This window comes from Dreissena polymorpha, chromosome 10 (genome assembly GCF_020536995.1).
Source record: "Dreissena polymorpha isolate Duluth1 chromosome 10, UMN_Dpol_1.0, whole genome shotgun sequence".
In the NCBI taxonomy this organism is placed as follows: domain Eukaryota; kingdom Metazoa; phylum Mollusca; class Bivalvia; order Myida; family Dreissenidae; genus Dreissena; species Dreissena polymorpha.
Window position 1 is genome coordinate 25,467,588 of NC_068364.1, and position 25,822 is coordinate 25,493,409.

The 25,822-nt window shown below is 32.1% G+C and overlaps 1 protein-coding gene across 1 annotated transcript in view; it reads left to right on the top strand.

The window, feature by feature from the left end:
* The window catches only part of LOC127847700 (fibropellin-1-like), a 160,040-nt gene that overhangs the window by 81,996 nt on the left and 52,222 nt on the right, over positions 1 to 25,822 (top strand). Inside the window, exons 9-13 of the mRNA XM_052379778.1 lie at positions 1,992 to 2,063; positions 2,450 to 2,521; positions 15,610 to 15,681; positions 16,068 to 16,139; positions 25,602 to 25,673. Of these exons, the coding sequence (XP_052235738.1) occupies positions 1,992 to 2,063; positions 2,450 to 2,521; positions 15,610 to 15,681; positions 16,068 to 16,139; positions 25,602 to 25,673 (360 nt within the window). The remainder of the gene's footprint in view (positions 1 to 1,991; positions 2,064 to 2,449; positions 2,522 to 15,609; positions 15,682 to 16,067; positions 16,140 to 25,601; positions 25,674 to 25,822) is intronic.

A 25,822-nucleotide genomic window follows, 5' to 3' on the forward strand; every position in this document is an offset into this window, starting at 1 on the left:
GCGACAAAACAGTCCGTTTATGTGAAGAGCCCATATTCTGCTCATAAGATCGATTTGTGTTACAGCTTACGACATAAATGTTGTTTTAACCATAACAAACGACACGTGTATTATGTTTACTTCGCGTGAAAGCGACATGAACGCCTCGTTCTGCGCGTCTACATAACGTCTATTCTGAGATTGACCTTCGGTCAGGCGTCAATCTTCAAGGATGTCATGGCGTCCTCACTACATATTCGGCACGTCTTCTCCGACTCAAATATGACATTGGCGTTTGTTATTCGACGGCGCTATAACCAATTACATGACAGGATTTTAAAAATCCATATACTTACGTGTAACGCATATGTAACGACCCAGAATCTCCGGACGTCAATGTTACGTTTCTCGGCTTTACCATGGTGACTCTAGTACGTCTGTCCTACTTTCCATAGCTGCTGCGTTTATGACGTCGTATGCGCAACCATATTGCCTTTTGGCTTTCTCCCAAGCCTTCCTTGCGACTCCTTTCATGCGTTCTCACGAAGACCAGAAGTCACCTAGACTGCCCTTTTGAGTCATTTCATGCTTATCACGACGATCTCATAGTCTCCTAGACTGTCATAGACTGCAACTCTTAAAGAAGATTTATATAAGTACATTTTGATTAATTGTACTTACGCCGACAGTTTCTACAAGTTATAATTCATCTATCGCATAACATTTGTGAGTTAAAAAAGGACAAAAAATACAAACAGATGCATATACGCTAAAGATTTGATGTTTCACATGTAGCGATTACACAACAGCACATTAGATTTGCTTAAAACTTGTCGAGAACTTGACAGTTTAACCACCGGATATTAAATACTTCCTAATGCCATGGTACACGTGACATAGCATAAACATATGTAATTAATTCATATGTGTTTGATAACGAAAGTTTTCAAGATGTTTTAGATACACATTTTTCATTTTCAGATCAATGTATTTATCATACTATAATACTTATTTACAATGTTATTTTGTTAAATGATTAAAGAAAAAAAATTCTAATTAATATTTGTATAATCCGGAGAGCGGAATCTGTAAATATGTGTCTCTGATTGAAAGCGAATATCAAAGCTTATCACATGACATTTTTTTGAATAGTCTTCTTTATACGCGACATCCATTTCATTTGTCTAAGGACAATATAGCGCTGACGTGGGTAACGATTATGTTGAAGTGGTGAAAGTTTCACTCAGTATGTGTAGTATCTTGAATTTAACGTCACATTTAGCGGCTAACGTATACAATATCCAGAACTGGTTTTGCAACTGAACAGAACATTGAAACTTGTTTTTTTCCTCCTTATTTTAACCGAATATTAAACTGTGAACCCCTTCCTTTTTCAAATAAAAAATCGAACTTACATGTTCTACCGGTTATAATAAATACATTCTCAAAACTGGATTGACAAGCTTTTAAAAGTATTTAGTATTTAGCTTTAATATACAAATACTATTCTTACAGAGTTGTACATAGTTGTGTTTATTAAAAATCCCAGCTCTTTTTTTACGACTAAAATACAAGGAATTAGCCAGTGTTTTTTTACTCCCCATTTTAAGCGAAAAAAGAACTGGCTCTTTTGAACCGCAATAATAATTGTCCATCATTCCAACCGCAGCCCTTAACAATGAAAATAATTTCCCATGTATGTTTGACATAAAAATATTACATACACGTTATCACTACATTATTTTATTTACTTATTTAAAAAAAATTGTGTCACGGAAAAACAATAACCAAGGAAGAGGCTCCTTATGTTTTATTAAAACGAAATAAGGAGCTAGTATTGTGAAACTTATTTTTTGACTTCATATACATCGATCTGAGCCACGTAGCTTTGACAAGAAATTCAGTCCAAAGGCTCGCTTACTTACAAAATTCCTGTACTCGTTTAATGCAATATGGTATGATATGACAACTTGTGCCAGATCCTATATTTATGATGTTTGATGTTATTTCAGGGAACTTCTAGGCAACCGATTACGCAACATTTCACAGGCGACGTTCAGGGGCTTGACAAAACTACTCCATCTGTGAGTTGAAATCGACAAATGATTTCTCTTGAAATAAATGCCGTCCAGCTATCCATGCAGACATGTCTCAGTATGCTGTATTCTTTACGAAATGGGATACATTTATTTATTGTTGTTTCTTTGTCATATGAATGTACAATAGACAGTGCAGTTTTCTTCGCGTTCTGTGCAGAATGCTGTTTATCATTGAAACATTAAAACTGTACAATAATCTTGTCTATTGCTTAATTTTGTGTTTGAATAAAGGAACCTGATTGCCTTTTCCAATTAAATACATATGCCGTCGAATGTTTTAATGTTATTAGCTTATTCAAAATATTTGTTTACGTATTCCATAGCTGAAGAGTTATCGTGCATTGCTTAATTTAATGTTGTTTTTGTTAAAGGTATTTACCGTACAACGGACTCGAATCCATAGACGACGGTGTATTTATAGGAGTGCCGAATCTGACCTATCTGTAAGACATTTTCAGAGTTTATATACAGTACTGTACAGATTTAGAATGCATAATAATGAGTTTGTAATTTTCTTTCGTTTGAGGCATCACCGCCTGTCGTTTTCAATTACAAAATGCGTAATTAACACATTTTCTTCATACTTGTTACAAACCTTTGATTAAATGAACAAATTTCTTAAAAATTAAATACTGCTGACAGAATTGCATAACACTTCATTAAATAAAGCTTTTAAAAATATATCTAAAACTGGTTCAGAATACCCATGTATGTATATATAGATCGGCGTATCTATTCTGGCAAGATACATGTTCGTACTTCATTTTATACATGTATTGTGAACAAAACTACACATACAGTCTAAAACATGTAATACAATATTTTTTAAAGGAATTGCTTTTGTTCCTGTTAGAATAATTTTCTATTTATTGGTTGAATTCCAAACTTGTTTTTTCGATATCTGTTCGAAATAAAATAAGATATTACTGTACTGGTCTGTATCGTTGTATTATAAACGAAGGAATGCGATTGGGGGCGCGGTTCTACATACGATCGTGATTTATTGGGGCACAGTTTGAGGTACACATTAAAATGCATGACGTAGATACAGCCCACCTGACTATTATTTTCACGGGATTACAAACCATGTCAACAGAGCGTTGTGTTTGTCACGCCTAAAGCCCCCATATCCGACACGACATGAATTCAATGAATAACTACACATTTAAATTTCTGAGGTTTCGTTTCATAGTTTTATGCATTTACTATTTGAACAAGTTAGTAATAATAATGATGTTTTGAATGCGGGCTTATTGCATAGTTGTTTAAAATTATTTTCGCTGTGATAAAAAGATTCGCGAAAGATTAGTATACAAATTGATGGTCAAGTTAGAAAAGTTCTTATTCTTATACGGCTTGAATGACAAAAAAGGATAGGTCCCTTGTTCCTTATTCAGGGACGAAAACAAACATCTAATTATAATTGATAAATAAATAAAACGTAGAATTGCTAGATAAAATTCTTTATTATTACAACATTGATTTTCAAAGTTATCGGGTACAGTTTTATGAATGTTTTTTTAATTAGAGCAAGTTAGTTTTACATAGGTCTTCAATAAAGAATACGGCAAATACAGTGAAATACTTTTTTGGTTTGCTGCACAAAGAAACTGAATAAACGTATACATAGACATAAATTGAAAATACATTTATGGCGTACTAACACGCAAAAGTATGTTCATTGGCATGTTGTATATTTTAGCATATACAAATATTTATCAATTTCAAATATTCGTCGCTTATTCGATCTGAAACAGGAACTAGTTACTTTTGTTTTGTTCGGCCGCAACAATACATTGAAGCGGAACTATTTTGGAACAATAATATTGATATTTAATACTTTAATAGAGGTATTGATAGTTATCTTGTACATTATGAACGCGGTAAAGCACTGTTAAAATAAGAAAATGCTTGTCCTTAGATTTGAACCAGTTCCATATTTCTTATTTAAGGGAGACTGAAGTACAAATCAAACAAATGTATTTGATTACGTGTTGATGACTATTTAACCACTTTAACGTTTAAATAATTTTCTTTTATTCTAAAGTGCGCTTTGTTTAAGTGAAAAATGTCCCAAAGAAGGGTTTCTCTGGCCAACGGACTTACACGTTCATGTAGAATACGTGCACAACCACCATACTGAAACTTGCATGTGCCTCTAAATTGTTCATTTGCAAACAATCATTACAATATTGCGGTTAATACATGTAAGTCAATAAAGTTCAGTAATCATGTTTCATTGTCCTTTGTATTTCACACATACATGAACGTATTTTCTACCAGGCGGATTTATATTTACCTATCATTTTTATGCGTCTCGTGGTCATTAGTTATGATAAGATTTGACGTTATGATCCGTTTTTTGTAGAATATATATTAGGCAAGATTACACGAGTTTTGTTACGTACAAGGCAACTATTAGTGATACAGTCCCGTGCCGTTTAAATTTGATTGTTGAGCTTATTGAAATACATCATGTGCACGTTGTCAATTATGTATTTGCTCTCTTATTTAACATTCATATCATACTATATTCGTCATTTTTGAAATAGAAATACGATGTACATACGCCACTACCACTCTTCAATAATAAATAGTTTGTATTCGGTGTTTTGGTCTAAGACTTTTTTTTACAAAGGTTCATTGAGAGGAAATCAAGCAGGATGTCGACAGCCAACTAAATAACACAATTCTTAATTTTAGGGACAGCTTCATTATTAAAATTGCATAGCAACACACGTACTGATCTACAAATTCTATATATAAAGAGAGAATCTAAAAAAGAAAATTCATTAAATATGCAGGATTCTGGAAATGAATTCCGAATGCCTCAACATCACACAATTAAATTGTGTAATACAACCCATTATAAAACCAAAGACATGAAGAAATCCATACTTGTTATAAACCCTAACATATCATTGTAAAAATAATTAGATATTTTGATAGGTATACATTAGTTCTAAGTGTGACAGTGTGCATATTATACATTGAATATTACATGCATATGCTATTCGGAGGGGTTATTTCGCACTCGTATGATACGGCGCGGGGTCATGGAAAACAACGCCACTCAACAATCTCGTGCAAAAGGACCTATCAAAATAATACAGTCATTTAGGATTCCATTGTTTGTCTGTTTGATGCTAAAATCTTTTTTTATTCGGCGAAGCTGAAATTATTCGTAGAATAAGCTTACTGAGTGTATGTCATGATCAAAATGGTATTTTCTCTTTCACAGAACTAAATAACAATTTTATCAAACATAAACGGCACAATTTAAACGCTGTACTTTACAGGTTGGATACCACGCACGCTCTTCTGCGTGTCACTTGTGGTAATTTATAGTTTCGATATTCAATTTTAATAAATTATTTGTTATAGATATTCGATTACTATATTAGACGATGTTGAATTAAGTTGCAACAAGAAATAACGAAATTTCATGGAGCTTATATTTTCTATTATTATAATGGTTACATCCTTAGTATTTGTGTTACTGACTATCAAACTAGTGACTTAAGCTGGCGATTTATTAAACTCCATGAAATGTTTTCTTCTGACGATAGCGCGTGTCTGTGCTTCTTGTTTCTCCGATCACAGTAAAGACGAAACTTTAACCCCTAAATTGTGAATAGGTAATGGATATGGTATTCGTCTAGTGACCGGGAGCCAATGTTTCGATCGCTATTTTAATAAAAAAAAATTTGGGGGGGGGGTGGAGGTAGCGGGTCGTTCTAGTATCCTCCCCAAAAGACACTGTGTACTGGTTCTACTAACAATGGACTCAATAGCGTTTTAATAAACCTTCGGCTTTCGATACAATCAAATTTAAATGAATCCGTTAAACATAAATTTGGAATGAACACTACTAAATTGAATACCACACTAATTTAAAGTTTGTGGTTAAGTGTGGTTAAAATTGTGCAACCGACTGACTGCGACACATTTATAATAGCATATGTTCATTTATTAACTATGTTCTCGACACTAACTGTACATGTCTCATTTATTTATGTTATTTGCAATTGCTCAACACTTGGGATCGTGTTTGTTCGTGATCCAGTTAAAAATCTGGATTGAATGCAGTTAGTTAAGCAATCAATGAAAAGGTATAAGGAATGCTGTTTCTGGCTTTTTCATATTGCTTTCTTAAGTAAACATATTTGGAAATCTTATTTACACATGTTTCTGAGACCTAGGTCCAAGGTATTAATTGTTTACATAAAAGAAAAGAATTGAAAATAACTCAATGTTGTATGCATATAAATATGAATATAAATAAATTAAAATATATATATACCTGATATGTGATGTATAATTATAAACGTTCCCTTTTGTAAGCAAAAGATCCTGTGTTCGAACAAAAATGCCATGTTTTCATGCAGGTCAGTTTTGTATGCATAACATATATATGTTTCAATCCCCGTATGTGATTTTATGTCATTTAAAACAAAAACAAACGGGAAAAGCGCATATTGCGGAACATTTTGTACTGGTTGGAAAAAATACAGTCTTTTCCTTGTTCGCTTTGCATTCGACACAACGAAAAACAAGAATCAACGTATATTAGTTCAAATTCCGATTTTCTTATAACCTTAACAAAAAAAATTAATAAAGACCAAAATGGATTTCTTTGTTTCGTTTTTTGATGTACTAATGACAAAACAAAACACAACACTTATTTCCCTATTCATATTTCGATTCAATTTAATGATAAAAAAATCAATATGAAAATTGAAACACAGTGCCTGCTTTCATTAACCGTTCTTGAAATGATAAAACGGTAAACACAAAACGAGGGGCGCGAGAGATAAGAGACTGGAGATTAGTCGTGATTGATCTGTTTGCGCAGTTTTCTCCCTTGGATCGTATTATTTGAATACATAAATATAGAAAATTATAGAAGAAGAATTGTCGAGTCTTGGGACAGCTATTGTTTGCTTCTCTTATGGGTAAATGAATTGATATAGAAAAATAAAATTATGATACAAATGTACATGTCTGCTATTGTTTAAAATCATCGCATTTGAGTACACGTATAATACGCATTTCGATTATCATGGCACAATTAAATTTCTATTTAAACATATATTTTTTCTTAAAGTAATTAAAACAATTCATTTATTTGCAAAATTGTATTCTTATCTATTTAATAAATAAAAATACCCCACATTATTGCTAAACATATACATTCAATTAGTATGGAGAACAATACCCCTGGTCCTGATTGTTTCACTAAATAGTGTTATAAAGTTCAGAGAATAGGTTTAAATGCCTTAAGTGTTTCAGAATGATTATCTTTGCTGCTTCTTTTATATGATAAAAAAAATTGCTCATAACAATTATACAATTATTTGAAACTCTTAACAAGACCATTACATTACGCTAATAGAAAAATAACCGCTCATGAAAGTCCATGTTTTTTAAATATCATAAGTTACAACTATGAAATTGTTACAAATAGTTAAATTTATGAATACCGTTTTTTGTTGTTTTTTTTGTTTGAATTTTTGCCACTTTTCGAATGACTGTTGAAATGAACATGATGTTTTTAAGAGGAATACAATAAAACATTTTTCGACTATTGCATGTACTTTTACAGATCACGCATGCCATCGCTAGCTTGATGGCGCGTTCCTCTTTCCTGCTTACGGCCACCACCAACTTGAATCACTTATAAATAAAATAAGCTCTAAAACTCATATATATCATTGGCTCAGCAAATCATACACGCATAGTTACAGATATACAAGCTTCTGTGTAATGGTATTCGAGTTTCATTGTAGGAAACAACCAGGGTCTGAAACGGAACGTTTCAACGCATGCATGTAGTTTATATAGGCGAAGCGCTTACTAATGGCCTTTTTTATAAAACGTAAAGTTTAAAGTCAAACATTTTTAGCGGCGTTACAATATCAATGGAAGGTAAATATTTTGTAAGCATTAGCTTAATCTTGAGAGCTCTTTCCAGAACTTTACATATGGTGTTTAATGTATCATGAAAAGGGTACATTTATTAATATTATTAATAATATTATATAAAATTATTTTAAGCGCAAAACAGTTTATATAAGGTGTTTGGTTAAAACTCGTTCAGAGCTTAAAGCATTAGACATATCACCGTTTAATTATTAAATGTAACACATACCGGTATTCATACTTAATAAAACGAATTATAAATTGTATATAAGACAGTTTGCACTCTCTCTTTAAATATTGTCAGTACCAACATTCTATTATGTAAGGTGGTGTTGAAAGATAAACATATAGGACATATTGTGCTTCTTAAAACGTCATGCGTCTCTAATGAGTAACAATTATTGGAATACGGGACTCAGGGGAAGGGTATTACAGCTCTTTAAATTGTGACATAAATGACGGAGAACAAAATAGCACGATAAACGTTGACAATAAACGTAGAAACAGTCCAATTCTGTTTTCTTTCCGTTTTATTTCTGCTTTGTATTACAACACAACGTTTTTAAAGGTTTGTCATATACAAGATACATGCGGAGCCCGCAACGGGCCCAGTATATAGATGAACGACATGCACCCACTCTATTGCCTAGTTCAAAAAGTGATTAACCTCCCCTTAAGAGTTCTTAAATTGATTCAACTTCTGGTAAGCAAAGAAATCCGAGATGGCGACGAACAATGAGGTAAGGTGTGAAATAGTCTTTGAACGATAATCAGTGCGTGAATTACGATTATAACTGAAAGACCGAGGAGAAAATGTATCAGGCAATCGACTTGAATTGATCAAAAGAGCCAGGGGGCTTTTGAAATTAGGAAGGAGGACGCTTAAAAGAGATTGAAATCTCGGACAACATAGATCTCGATGTTCGTCAATGTCAATTGTTTACAACGCCGCTTGGAGAGAAATTACCCACGCCGTCGGATATAAAGGGATGTTGGGATGAGAATTTAGATAAAGTTCCAAATTTTCGTAAAGAGGACTTGTATAACTATTTGGTATTAAGCAAATCAAGGAATCATAACAAGGAAAATAGGAACGCCAAGCGTCAATTGAAAGCGTCAGTGTTTTACGAAGACAGACATGTGAATAGTGTACGATACCACCAGATTACCCCAGAGTGTTCACTTTGCTATGTGCGAGCAAAGGTTATACCATCCCTGCCAACAGACAACAAGAAAAAAGATTACGATGCTTGGGTCTGTCTGGCTAAGATGTCAGGAATGGTTCATGCTGATGGCTGCAACTGCACTGCTGGGTAAGAACTAGGATAGAGTAAGACTAACAGATTCATGTAAAATTCATTAAGATTTGAACATACATATGTGTACTCATGTAGTTCGAATAAAATCTATCTTTGTAACACAATGCTTTTAACAGTTAAAAGTTGTATGAAACAAGTTACAACTTTCATGTAGATGCGAAGTATATTCATTTTACATTTTAATATTACCTGAGTACATTGTTATAAATGCAATCTGACCATTGACTTTTACATGTGATGATTTTTTTTTCAATTGACAAGAGTTCGAGAATAGTAATCAATTGGTTAATAATTATGTTTAATTTCATTTCAGAGAGGGCGAATCATGCAATCATGTGGCAGCGCTGCTATATGCATTAGTTGACATAACAGACAAACGGAAAGAAACAGAAGCATCAACCTCAAAACCATGTAGAATCGGCCTCGGAAACGGAAACTTAGTCTTCAGAAGTCGCAAAACATTACTTTCAAAAAAGAAAATATCAAGAAAAGACTACTGAAAGTGAACCTAAACACAAGCAACAACTGAATACATATATAATGGACCGTGTAAAACCGCTGAATCGTCATTCACTGTGTCTTAAATTATAGAGCTGTGCACCTAATGCAGCATTGCTGCTAAGTATGGAGACTGGAAAAGAAATTGTGCATCAAGCAGAGGATTTAAGAGTCCCAAATTTGCATACACTTCCATTTATGTATCGCGACAGTGTAAACATAGAGGACCCAGTCTGTAAAGAAGCGTTCCGAAACCATATGTCATCATTACACATAATAAGCGAAAACTGTGTACGAATAGAAAAAAATGACAAAAGGTCAAAGCAAGAACGACACATGGATGGAAGCTAGGATAGGGCGCATTATAAGTTCTATATTTGGAACTGCATGAAAGAAGAAAGTGGATACAAAACCTGATAGTATCATAAAACATTGTGGACAATTCTTCATTTGATACTGAAGCTACAAGGTAGGGGAGAAACCATGAAGCAGCAGCACGTCAAGTATACCAGAATCTCATTCAGACATCACATCCTGGAGTGAAGGTTTTTGGATCTGGACTTGTAATTAATGTAGATCACCCACATTTAGAGACAAATCCGGATGGTTTTGTGGACTGTTGTGAAAAGAGCAAGGACATGAGTGGTGTTTTGGAAATAAAATGTCCATACAAACATAGGAATGCTATTGTTTATGAGGCCTGTCGAGACAAATCCTTTTGTTGTTATGTGCTCAAAGGAAAGATTTCATTAAAAAAGACACATTGTTTATATTACCAAATCCAAGGTCAGATGGCACTGACTGGACAACATTGGTGTGACTTCTTCATGTGGACATTGAAAGGACATTTTGTCGAAAGAGTTCCCTTTGATGCAAGTTTCTGGAAAGAAATTTCATCACAATTGATTTTTTTTACGAACAGTATGTTCTTCCAGAATTCTTTACGGAGCGCATTTAACGCGAAAAGGAACTTATGTAAATGGATTCTTCGACCGATAACGGGAATCATCAAACTGTGGCAATCGATTGATTCATTAATTGAATTCATATTGCTTGTGTAACATTAAGAGTGGAATTTAATAAAAGACAGTAAAAGACAATTGATCATTAATTTATAATATGTCATTTGAATAAATTGAGGTCCATTTTTTAAATATATTCTGACTTCTATATATGTTTTCAACACATAATGTGTTGTTGTTTTGTTTTTAAATGCTCGTTATAAAAGTTGATATGTCCTAATTTGTCCTTTTATCTTGCGTGAATACAACATTCTTCTTTATATCATAAGGTTTTAACCTGATAGCATACACAGATGGCCACATAAACAAATTATGTGTTACAGGCAATGCTTTGAAAAAAGAACGGATAAGTTTTTGCCAGATTTAGTCTTATAATGAAGCGTTCCATAAAAGCACTTATAATAATTGAAGTTTAACTCCTAACAAAACTCCTAGTTTAGCACAGATATCTTTAATTGCCTGAAACACATAACGTTTTGTTAGGGCCTTATCACAAAATATACAAAGAATGGTACTTGTATCTTTATTCATTATTAATGCAAGAAAAAACAAATAAATTAACAAACAAAACAAATAAAGCGCATTCAATATTCAAACAAATAATGAAAAGTTGCGAAATGTCAGAAGCATTAGAAGCATGATTAGAATACTTCTATAACCACTCAGAAGCGAAGATAAAATGGCTATGTGCAAAAAGCATAAAACCACAACAGCCTGCGAGTAACTCACAGTCTGTTCAGGTTTAATACTGTTTGCTGCTCATCAGTATCTAAGGGTTGGAAATAAAGCCTGTAAAACTTGAATTTAGTAAGAACGGTCTTTAATTGTATGTAACTTTCTAATGGAATACAAATGCGTCAAAATATGTATCTATTAAAGTGGTAAAGGGTTAATTCATTTTTAAATTATTTTTTTTAAACTTATGATTTTACAACCTTCGTGTTTGTTTTTGAAAACTTGCTGTTGTACGGTTGATATCCCCCGTTCAAATCAAATCAAACAAATAAAAGAAGTAACAGGAGTAAAATACATGTTTATGAACATTTTAACTGTGTACAAGCATTTAAGTCATTGAATTCAGATTTTTTCACAAGGCATTATAGAATTTCTCATTTAGTGATCCTGTATCAATGGAGTATGAACATTTGACAAGGCAGCATATATCTTGAGTATATGCGATGTTTGTTTAGACATAGTAAAGGGCATAAACAGTTATTCATACCAGTCTGTGTAGATGTGTCACATGTCAGTTTTTGGAACAATGATAGGCTGAGGTCGGTCTGTGTAGCCATGTCACACATGTTTCAATCGGTTTGTATAAGCTTTGGTAGAGTCTGTGTTACAGTACATGTTTCCTTCCCGGAACTAGTTATATAGTCATGCATTTGAACCGACAATGCTCAAACACAAAACTGGAGTTCAGGGAAGTGTTTTCATAGCAATCACTATCCCGGCTATCAACGTTTTCTTGCAGGATTGCAGATGCTTCTGTTGCGAAACTTTCTTCATCAACCTTAAAATATAAATATAAGTAAAAAATAATAATTTCATGCTTAGAATTTCAAAAAAGCATTCACTAATAATTTATCTTTATTTTTTCAATGTGTTGAAGGTCAAATTATTCTAAGTTCATTTGTGATTTATACCAGAACTTAATAAAAACACATAATGCTTACATTGCAGCGGAACAAAATAGATAGTAAAGTGTGTTATCCTAGTGTTCCATCTATTCTAAACACTTGCAGAGGCAAAAAGCATGTTTCAGTTAGAAAGATGAGGACTTCTATATACTCCCCTAAAACATATTTTCTTTGATTTCAGACGTATGTTTATATTATTTTTGATGATTTACCCTTGATAACAAAAGCAATAAAAAGTAAACTGTTACTATACTAGTATTATGATACTGAATGGGATCATTTCATAGTGAAAAGCAATTATTGAGGACTTATACATAATCAATTCATTTGTTTACAAGTAATTATAACACGATTATTAACTATATTGATATTGGTGTCGGTTTTAAACACACTGCGGCCGATCTTACCTGTGACCTCTTTGGTCTGCCCCCTTTTTAAAAAGGTTCACGGACGTTTCTTCCCCACAAGACGTTACCTACCCAGACGTTTCCCACCCAAGACGTTTCCTCCACAGACGTTCCAACCCCATTTTAGTTTTAGTGCAGACGTTACCCCCCCCCCAAATAAATGTATAATTGTTTGATTGACGTATTATCTTAATTTATTATCAAAATGATTATTTTCTTTATGAAGTATTTGATTAACTTTATCTATGAAGCAGTTTGTTTTTATTTTGGTTTTAGAATTCTTTTTTATTTTTGTTTATCTGTGTAAGAATGCATGTAAATCATTAGTGTTGTGGAACTGTAGTTCTTTGTTGTTTTTAATCCAAATAAATATGGTCAATTGGTGAATTGATAAATGGTAAAATCACATTTATATTAATTTCAAAACTGCTTTCCTTGTAACACTTCAATATGATAGATAAATAAACTATGTAACTGTCAACAATATTTTTTTTCATGCATTCATATGTATATTATCAAAATATTGGATGTCACGGATATTTTAATTTTTACTAATAACTAATTTAGACTAATTAAAACAGAATTGCACTGTTCTTGCGCATTATTTAATTATTAATAATATAATAAGCAAATCTAATCAAAACTTATTGATATTTTAATAATTTAACTCAATGATATTGATCATATTAAAAAGCAAATAAATATATAAAATACTTTATTTATTTAATGAATTTAAATTAAATTAAGAGGATTTTGACTTTTTACTTGACAACAGCATTCATTCTGGTCATGAAGATATATGACAGATTCATCATTTGTTTTAACAAATGAAAAGATGTCAAAATTGTAACATATATTTTAAATCCGTCCCTGTTAAATACAACAGATGCATCTATGACTTCCATATATGAAACCATTAATTAAGTCAATTCAAATCAATTCAAAAATACTAATTTATACAGTGATAAACAATTAAAAAATGTTGTTTGTATGATAATGTGCTGATTCCATCTTATGAATGACTATCACCCTTTAAAGATGTCACATTATCTCATCAATGCCGAGTAAAAGGCCTGTATATTGCACCATAAGTATCCGTTAAACAATACATGTGGGTGTTATATTGTATAATACACTTGCTAATCCAATCAACGCTTGTATATTGCTACATAAGTGCCTGGTAGGTGTTGCTACATAATATTAGCGAAAACATTAAAAATGCTGTCACATTTGTTTGACTACAAATTAAATTAATGTTTAAATTTGGATGGTAAATAGTTAAGTAATAGGAAATATTCTGCATAACTAAACATATTAGTGTCAAACTTTTTATTATATGTTAATCTTGTTGACAGACTAAATCAATATGTAAAAAATTTGAACAAAAACAATAATGTATGAAGTGATATTTAGACATCAAAATGAAATTCAGAAAATGGGGCGTGGTCAACTGTTTACCTAATTAAAAGGATATTGAAAAATATTTCACAATCTCATATTTTTCTTATTATTTGGCTGGTTTTTTTAAAATATTTCATCCGTGTGTTTCCTTAAATTTTTAAAGAGTATTTTTGAGAGCTAACACTTGAGTTCTACAATTCAATGTAAAATGTTCACACTAGCTGTATTGGGCCATTAAAATTTAAATGTTATATAACAATTTTATTCAATCAAATACAAAATCTCAAAATGATATTAATTTAGTCAAAACAATTTCGTTTTACAGTTAACATTTGAATAAAGATATTTTTCTTCATTAAAAATCACAATTATGGCTTATCTTCATTATGTAACTATCATTTAATGCATTTAATTACTTTTGAAAAAAATATATAGCAATTATAATGCCATAAAATGTATGTATAATATTATTGCAGAATGAATCAGTGTAAAATGATTTTAGTAAATATAGGTTTAATTGAATTTTTTTGTAGCAAAATGAATTCATTAATTCCATAATTATATTTGTTTACTTTGTAACATACTATTCCACTTAAAATGATCATCGAAGGGCATCAAATGTTTGCTTTTACTCAATTCATTTATACAATAGTTATAATTGTTGAATTTGTAACATACTATTCCACTTAAAATGACCATCAAAGAACATCAAAGAAGAGCTTTTATTCAAATTTTCAATGATCTCAATTAATGAAAAAAACATTTCAGGCACTAATAAAAACAATTATAATTAGATCTATTTAATTGGTAAAATTTGTTAGAGGCTTCCCTAAAAACCATCAAACATCATTAATTAATATGTTTATCACTCAGGACTCAACTTAGATCATTTCTTTTTTATGCCCCCATTTTAAGCGAATGCGAATAAAGAACTGGCTCTTTTGAACCGCAATAATAATTGTCCATTATTCCAACCGCAGCCCTTAACAATGAAAATAATTTTCCATGTATGTTTGACATAAAAATATTGCACACACGATATCACTACATTATTTTATTTACTCGTTAAAAAAAATATGTCACGGAAAAACAATAACTAAGGAAGAGGCTCCTTATGTTTTATTAAAACTAAATGAGGAGCTAGTATTGTGTAACTTATTTTATGACTTCATATACATTGATCTGAGCCACGTAGCTTTGACAAGAAATTCAGTCCAAAGGCTCGCTTACTAAAAAAAAATTCTGTACTCGTTTAATTAAATATGGTATGATATGACAACTTGTGCCAGATCCTATATTTATGATGTTTGATGTTATTTCAGGGACCTTCAACGCAACCGATTCCGCAACATTTCACAGGCGACGTTCAGGGGCTTGACAAAACTATTGTTTCTGTGAGTTGAAATCGACATATGATTTCTCTTGAAATAAATGCCGTCCATCTATCTATGCAGACATGTCTCAGTATGCTGTATTCTTGACGAAATGGGAGACATTTATTTATTGTTGTTTCTTTGTCTTATGAATGTACAATAGACAGTGCAGTTTTCTTCGCGTTCTGTGCAGAATGCTGTTTATCATTGAAACATTGAAACTGTAAAATAATCTTGTCTATTGCTTAATTTTGTTTTTGAATAAAGGAACCTGATTGCCTTTTCCATATAAATACATATGCCGTCGAATGTTTTAATGTTATTAGCTTATTCAAAATATTTGTTTACGTATTCCATAGCTGAAGAGTTATCGTGCATTGCTTAATTTAATGTTGTTTTTGTTAAAGGCATTTAAACCACAACGAACTCGAATCCATAGACGACGGTGTATTTGAAGGAGTGCCGAATCTGACCCATCTGTAAGACATTTTCAAAGTTTATATACAGTACTGTACAGATTTAGAATGCACAATAATAAGTTTGTAATTTTCTTTTCGGTTCAAGCACCACCGCCTGTCGTTTTCAATTACAAAATGCGTAATAAACACATTTTCTTTATACTTGTTACAAACCTTTGATTAAATGAACAAATTTCTTAATTATTAAATACTGCTGACAGAATTGCATAACACTTCATTAAATAAAGCTTTTAAAAATATATCTAAAACTGGTTCAGAATACCCATGTATGTATATATAGATCGTCGTATCTTTTCTGGCAAGATACATGTTCGTACTTCATTTTACACATACATGAATTGTGAACAAAACTACACATACAGTCTAAAACATGTAATACAATCTTTTTTTAAAGGAATTGCTTTTGTTTCTGTTTGAATAATTGACTAGTTATTGGTTGAATTCCAAACTTGTTTTTCGATATCTGTTCGAAATAAAATATGATATTACTGTACTGGTCTGTATCGTTGTATTATAAACGAAGGAATGCGATTGGGGGCGCAGTTCTACATACGATCGTGATTTATTGGGGCACAGTTTGAGGTACACATTAAAATGCATGACGTGGATACAGCCCACCTGACTATTATTTTCACGGGGATTACAAACCATGTCAACAGAGCGTTGTGTTTGTCACGCCTAAAGCCCCCATATCCGACACGATATGAATTCAATGAATAACTTCACATTTAAGATTTATGAGGTTTCGTTACAAAGTTTTATGCATTTACTATTTGAACAAGTTAGTAATAATAATGATTTTTTGAATGCGTGCTTAAAGCATAGTTGTTAAAACAATTATATTGACATTTAATACTTTAATAGAGGTATTGATAGTTATCTTGTACATTGTGTTACGCGGTAAAGAGCTGTTATAATTAGAACATGCCTATCCTTATTAGATTTGAACCAGATCCTTATTTCTTATTGTAAGGGGGGCTGAAGTGCAAATTAAACAAATGTGTTTGATAACGTGATCTTGACCATTTAACCATTTTAACGTTTGAATAATTTTCTTTTATCCTAAAGTGCGTATTTTTAAAGTGAAACACGTCCCAAAGAAGGGTTTCTCTGGCCAACGGACTTGCACGTTCTTGTAGAATACGTGCACAACCACCATACTGAAACTTCATTTGCAAACAATCTATACACTATTGCGGTTAGAAACTCAATAACGTTCAGTTATCATGTGTCATTGTCCTTTGTATTTGACACTCACACGTACGTATATTTTAGTGTACATTTTTGTCTACCAGGCGGATTTATATTTACCTTACATTGTTTTGCGTCTCGTGGTCATTAGTAATGATAAGATTTAACGTTATTGTTCCGTTTTTTGTAAAATATATATTAGGCAAGATTTCACGAGTTGTTTAAGTACCAAGGAATCTAATGATACATTTACGTGCCGTTTAAATTTTACTGTTTAGCTTATTGAAAGACACCATGTGCACGTTGTCAATTATATATGTGCTCTCTTATTTAACACTCATATCATACTATATTCGTGCTTTTCGAAATTGAAATACGATGTACATACGCCACTACCACTCTTCAATAAGAAATAATTTGTATTCGGTGTTTTGGTCTAAAACTTTTTTACAAAGATTCCTTGAGAGGAAATCAAACAGGAAATCGACAGCCAACTAAATAACACAATTCTTAATTTTAGGGAAAGCTTAATTATTAAAATTACATAGCAATACATGTACTGATCTACAAATTCTATCTATAAAGAGAGAATCTTTACAAAAACTCTCATTAAATATCCAGGATTTTGGAAATGAATTCCGAATGCATCAACATCACACATTTAAATTGTGTAATTCAACCCATTATAAAATCAAAGACATGAAGTGATCCATACTTGTTATAAACCCGTTCATATTATTGTAAAAATAATTAGATACTTTTACGATTCAACTAACGTCAACTTGATAGGTATACATTAGTTCTAAGTGTGACAGTGTGCATATTGTAAATGGAAAATTACATGCATATGTTATTCTGAGGGGTTATTTTGCACTCGTATGATACGGCGCGGGTTCTTTGAAAACAACACCACTCAACTATCACGTGCAAAAAGACCTATCAAAATAATACAGTCATTAAGGATTCCAGTGTTTGTCTGTTTGATGCTAATAGTCAACTTTTATTTCGGCGAAGCTGTTAAAGAAATAATTCGTAGAATAAGCTCACTGGGTGTATGTCGTTATCAAAATGGTATTTTCTCTTTCACAGAACTAAATAACAATTTTATCAAACAAAACCGGCAAAATTTAAATGCTGTACTTCACAGGTTGGCAAGTGGGATACCACGCACGATATCCTCTGCCTGTCACTTGTGGTAATTTATAGTTTCGATGTTCAATTTTAATAAATTATTAGATACAGATATTCGATTACTATATTAAACGATGTTAAATTAAGTTGCAACAAGAAATCAATAAATGTCATGGAGCTTATATTTTCTATTATAATAATGGTTACAGCCTTATTATTTGTGTTACTGACTATCAAACCAGTGACTTAAGCTGGCGATTTATAAAACTCCATGAAATGTTTTCTTCTGACGATAGCGCGTGTCTATGTTTCTTTTGTCTGCGATCACAACTGTGTTACTGACTATCAAACCAGTGACTTAAGCTGGCGATTTATAAAACTCCATGAAATGTTTTCTTCTGACGATAGCGCATGACTGTGTTTCTTGTGTCTGCGATCACAAAATTTACAGTAAAGTCGGATCTTTTATCCCTAAATTTTAAATAGGTAATGGATGTGGTGTCCGCCTAGGCCAATGTTTCGATCGCTTTTGTATTTTGGGAGGGGACGGAGGCGTCGTTTTTGTATCCTCCCCCAAAGGACACTGTGTACTGGTTCTACCAACAATGGACTCGATAGAGTTTTAATAAACCTTCGGCTTTCGATACAATCAAACTTAAAAAAAATCGTTTAAAAATAAGTTTGGAATACACACTAATAAATTACATACCAAACTAATTTGAAGTTTAATTGTGGTTAATATTGTGCAACCGACTGACTGCAAAAATGTATAATAGCATATATTCATTTATTAACTATGTTCTCGACATTTACTGTACCTTTCTATGTTATTCATGTTATTTGCAATTGCTCAACACTTGGGATTGTGTTTCGTGATCCAGTTAAAAAGCTGGATTGAACGCAGTAAGTTAAGCAATCAATAATAAAGTATATGGAATGCTGTTTTTGACCTTTTTAAAATTGCCTTCTTAAATAACCATATTTGGAAATATTATATATATATCTATATCTCAAGGGATAAGTACAGTGTTGATTAAGCATTCAAATTACATGATGAACATGGAAGAAATCTACAGAAAACGTTATAAAATAACCTGCGATACCACCCTTTAAGTACCGTTTTGCCCTGACTCGTCGCTTTAAGTATATATTAACACTATCATAATACAAAATGTGTTTTGTTCTCGAATAATGCATGCAACATCTTCTTGTTTGATTCGGCGTACACAGTAATGTATTCGAACTTATTTTATTTGTTTCTTGGTATAACATTGTTTGATTATTTTTATTTTATTTGTCTAACCAGATATGTGATGTATAATTATCAACGTTCCCTTCTGTAAGCAAAGGATTCTGTGTTCGAATAAAATTGCCATGTTTTCATGCAGGTCATTTTTAGTATGCATAACATTAAAATGCTATTCATCCTCGTATGTGATTTTAGATCATTAACAACAAGAATACCGGGAAAAGCGCACATTGCGCAACATTTTGAACTGGTTCGTGTATATACCGTCTTTTCCTTTTTCGTTTTGCATTCGACACAACGAAAAATAAGAATCAACGTATATTAGTTCATATTCCGATTTTCTTATAACCTTAACAAAAACAAAAGAACAAAAAACAAAATCGAGTTCTTTGTATCATTTTACGGTGTACAAATAACAAAACAAAACACAAAACTTATTTCCCTATTCATATTTCGTTTTAATTTTAATTATACAAAAATCAATATGAAAATTGAAACACAGTGCCTGCTTCCATTAACCGTTCTTGAAATGATAAAACGGTAAACGAAAAACGAGGGGCGCTCCGCTGTTAATTTTGGAGATAAGTCGTGAGTGATCTGTTTGCGCATGTTTCTCCCTTAGATCTTATTATTTGAATACATGAATATATATAAAATCAAGACGAAGAATAGTCGAGTAATGGGACAGTTATTGTTGGCTACTCTTATGGGAAAATGAATAGATCTAGTACCATTCAATTATGATACAAATGTACATGTCTGCTATTGTTTAAAACCATTGGATTTGAGTACACGTATAACATGCATTTCAATAATCATGTCACAATAAATATCTTTTTAAACATATATTTTTTCTTAAAGTAATTAAAACAATTCATTTATTTGGAACATTGTATTCATATATATTTAACAAATCAAAAAAAGCCCAACATTATTGCAAAGCATATGCATTCAATTAGTAAGGTGAACAATACCCCTCGTCCTGAATTTCACACAAATTAGTGTTATAAAGTTCAGAGTATAGGATTTATAATGCCTTATCTAATGGTTTCACGAATGGTGTTCTTTTAAAAGTGTTTTCGAATGATTATCTTTGGTACTTCTTTTATATGATGCAGAAAATATGTTAATAACAATTATACAATTATTTGAAACTCTTTACAAGACCATTACATTATACTAATAGAAAAATAAACGCTCATGAAAGTCCATTATTTAAAATATCATAAGTTACAACTATGACATTAATATAAATAATGAATTTTATAAATACCATTTTGGTTTTTGTTGTTAACGTTTTTTTTCTATTTTTGGAAAGACTGTAGAAATAAACTGGATGTGTTTAAAGGGAATAAATTAAACTTTTTTCGACTATTGCATGTACTTTTACAGATCACGCAAGCTTACGCTAGCTGGGTGGCGCGTTCCTCTTCCCTGCTCACGGCCAACACCAACTTGAATCACTTATAAATAAAATAAGCTTTGAAACCCATATATATTCTTGACTCAGTAAATCAAACACGTATAGTTACAGATATACAAGCTTTTCTGTAATGGTATTCGAGTTTCATTGTAGGAGACAACCAGGGTCTGAAACGGAACGTTTCAACGCTTGCAAGTAGTTTTTATAGGCGAGACGCATGCTAATTGCCTTTTTTATGAAACGTTAGGATTGAAGTCAAACATTTTTAGTGGCGTTATAATATCATTGGAAGGTTAATATTTTGTTAGCATTAGCTTGATCTTTAGAGCTCTTTCCACAACTTTACATATGTTGTTTAATTAGTTATTAAAAGGGCACATTTATTAATATTATTGATAATATTATATAAAAATTATTTCAAGCGCAAAACGGTTCATAAAAGGTGTTTGGTTATAACTCTTTCAGAGCTTAAATCAATTGACATATCACCGTTCAGTTGTTAAATGTAACATGTACCGGTATTCGTACTTAATCGAACGAATTAGAAATTATATATTAGACAGTTTGCACTTAACGATTCCATAAGATTCAAACACTGTTTTTTTATTTATTCTCCTTTTGTCCGGTTCTTTCTTTCAATATTGTCAGCACACATACAACTTTTACATTCTATTACGTAAGGTGATGCTAAAAGTTAAACAAAGGGACACATTAGCAGTCGCCATCGATTATTGTGCTTCTTAAACATCATGCGGGTCTAAGGCGTAATAATAATTGGAATTCGGGACTCAGGGGAAGGGTTATTACATATCTTTAAATGTAAGGACCACCTACTGATTATATGACTAAAACGAGTTTTTTGTTTAAAATTAGTACTGAATTGACATAGGAGGCTGAGTATAGCATTGTAACAACCAGTTTTGCAATAAACCCATTTTGCAATAAATTTTATTGCCAAACGGGTTAGAGTGTCTTATTTCAATTTGATTTTTTTACAACAACCCGATTTGCAATAAACCCGTTTTGCAATAAATGTATTGCAAAACGGGTTGCAGTGTCTTATTAATTAAAATGGATTTGAAGAGTTAAAACAGAGTTTCAAGTATTGTATTTAAACACAAATTGTTATAAAAATAGACAAAACTGTGAGCTTAGACATATAATGTATGGAACATGATGCATTTCGAGATTTAATACTAATTGTTTCATATTGATTTGAAACAGTATAAAGAAAGTGTTAAAGTCGTCTCTAACGTAAATATGATAAAACAAGGCTGAATGTTTATATTAAGTGATGTTCACCAATTTGGGAATTAAGTGAAGAATACCGAGAAGTGCACAATTTTATTGCAAAACGGGTTGCAGTGTTTTATTGCAATGTGCATTTTTGTATGACATCTCCTTATGCACTAAACTCTTTGCAATAAAATCATTACACATGCACTTATTGATTCAAATTGATTTGAAACGCTGAAAACAAAGATTCCAATGTCGTATAAATGGAGTTTGTATTCATATAATAAGACAGATATGTCAGATTCGACCTAAAATTAACAGACATTGAAAGAGACCAATTCCATGAGTAAATGTCATAAACAAACACAGAATGTATATAAACAGTGATCTTAACACTTTCATGATCAAGCGAATTTAACCCAGAAATCCAATAATGTTATTGAAAAACAGGTTGCAGTGTTTTATTGCGATGTAAATGAAGAAATAAAAGCCCGTTTTGCAATAAACTCGTTTTGCACAATACATCACACATGTACTAATTGACTCCAAGTGATTGGACACCTTTCAAAGAAAGTCTCAAATGTTGTTTATAATGATTTTTTTCAAAATAAGACAGAGGTGTAAGATTCGACCAACAAATTAAAGGCAGTTAAAGTGATTAATTTCGTAATGCAACAACACCGAATCATTGAACAACACCGAATAATGCTGTCAACAAACATGGTTGACATTTCCTTTCGATCTTTTTATGTTAGTTTGCCATCACTATTACCATATTGATAGCGTGAATCATAACAATAATTTTCGGAAAAGAGCTACAGCAAAAATGCAATCAATAGATATTTTTTGCAAAACTGTTTGTGTACTTAATATGCAATGTCTTAAATATTTCGCAGATTAATAAAGTACATCAAGTTTAATATTGGAATAACATACCTGTGAATTGTTTTGCAAAATCGATGTAATAAAAACTTGTTTTAACACTGAGTGAAACTAAATTTCCCAAAAAATGACTCATACAAAACAATATCAAAACATTATACTAAAACTGATTGTAAGAAGAATTTTATCAAATTGCAGTTTAATCTTGTATTTGAAAGGTAAACAAGAAGCTCAATGTTAAATTTATTAATACTATTTATTTCCCCTATTTTCACCGATTTCGTTGTTTATACTATTCTGTCATACATAAAATGGCCTTTTACTCGCGTTATACTTGACCGGACTCCTTACTGCGACAAAACAGTCCGTTTTTGTGAAGAGCCCATATTCTGCTCATACGATCGATTTCTGTTACAGCTTACGACATAAATGTTTTTTAACCATAGCAAACGACACGTGTATTATGTTTACTTCGCGTGAAAGCGACGTTAACACCTCGTTCTGCGCGTCTACACAACGTCTATTCTGAGATTGACCTTCAGTCAGGCGTCAATCTTCAAGGACGTCATGGCGGCCTCACTACATATTTGACACGTCTTCTTCGACTCAAATATGACATTGGCGTTTGTAATTCGACGGCGCTATAACCAATTACATGACAGGGTTTTAAAAATCCATATACTTATTTGTAACGCATATGTAACGACCCAGAATCTCCGGACGTCAATGTTACGATTCTCGGCTTTACCATGGTGACTCTAGCACGTCTGTCCTAATTCCCATAGCTGCTGCGTTTATGACGTCGTATGGGCAACCATATTGCCTTTTGGCTTTCTCCCAAGCTGTCCTTGCGAGTCCTTTCATGCGTTCTCACGAAGACCAGAAGTCTCCTAGACTTCCCTTTCGAGTCATTTCATGCTTATCACGACGATCTCATAGTCTCCTTGACTCTCATAGACTGCAACTCTTAAAGAAGATTTATATAAGTACATTTCGATTAATTGTACTTACGCCGACAGTTTCTACCAGTTATAATTCATATATCGCATAACATTTGTGAGTAAAAACAAGCAGAAAAAATACAAACAGATGTATATACGCTAAAGATTTGATGTTTCACATGTAGCGATCACACAACAGCACATTAGTTTTGCTTAAGACTTGTCGAGAACTTGACAGTTTAACCACCGGATATTAAATACTTCCTAATGCCATGGTACACGCGACAAAGCATAAACATATGTAATTAATTCGTATCTGTTGGATAACGAAAGTTTTCAACATGTTTTTGATACACATTTTTCATTTTCAGATCAATGTATTTATCATACTATTATACTTATTTACAATGTTATTTTGTTAAATAAATAAAGAAAAAAATTGCTAATTAATATTTGTATTATCCGGAGAGCAGAATCTGTCAGTATAAGTCTCTGATTGAAAGCGAATATCAAAGCTTATCACATGCCATTTTTTAAAAATAGTCTTCTTTATACGCGACATCCATTCCATTTGTCTAAGGAAAAGAGGAAAATATAGCTCTGACGTGGGTAACGATTATATTGAAGTGGTGAAAGTTTCACTCAGTATGTGTAGCATCTTGAACTTAACGTCACATTTAGCGGCAAACGTATACAATATCCAGAACTTGTTTTGCAACTGAATACGAACATTGAAACTTGTTTTGTCCTCCTTATTTTAACCGAATTAACTGTGAACCCCTTCCTTTTTCAAATCAAAAATCGAACTAACATGTTCTACCTGTTATAATTACTACATTCTCAAAACTGGATTGACAGGCTTTTAAAAGTATTTAGTATGTAGCTTTAATATACAAATACTATTCTTACAGAGTTGTAAATAGTTGTGTTTATTAATAACCTCAGCTCTTTTTTAAGGCTGACATACAAGCAATTAGCCAGTGTTTTTTTACTCCCCATTTTAAGCGAATAAAGAACAGGCTCTTTTGAACCGCAATTATAATTGTCAGTTATTCTAACCGCAGCCCTTAACAATGAAAATAATTTTCCATGTATGTTTGACATAAAAATATTGCATACACGATATTACTTCATTATTTTATTTACTTATTATCATATTTTTTTTATGTCACGGAAAACAATAACTAAGGAAGTGACTCCTCATGTTGTATTAAAACTAAATAAGGAGCTAGTATTGTGTAACGTATTTTATGACTTCATATACATGGGTCTGAGCCACGTAGCTTTGACAAAAAATTCAGTCCAAAGGCTCGCTTACAAACACAATTCCTGTACTCGTTTAATAAAATATGGTATGATATGACAACTTGTGCCAGATCCTATATTTATGATGTTTGATGTTATTTCAGGATCCTAATAGGCAACCGATTACGCAACATTTCACAGGCGACGTTCAGGGGCTTGACAAAACTATTTGTTCTGTGAGTTAAAATCGACAAATGATTTCTCTTGAAATAAATGTCGTCCAGCTGTCCATGCAGACATGTCTCAGTCTGCTGTATTAAATGTGTATTTTGATACACATTTTTCATTTTCAGATCAATGTATTTATCATACTATTATACTTATT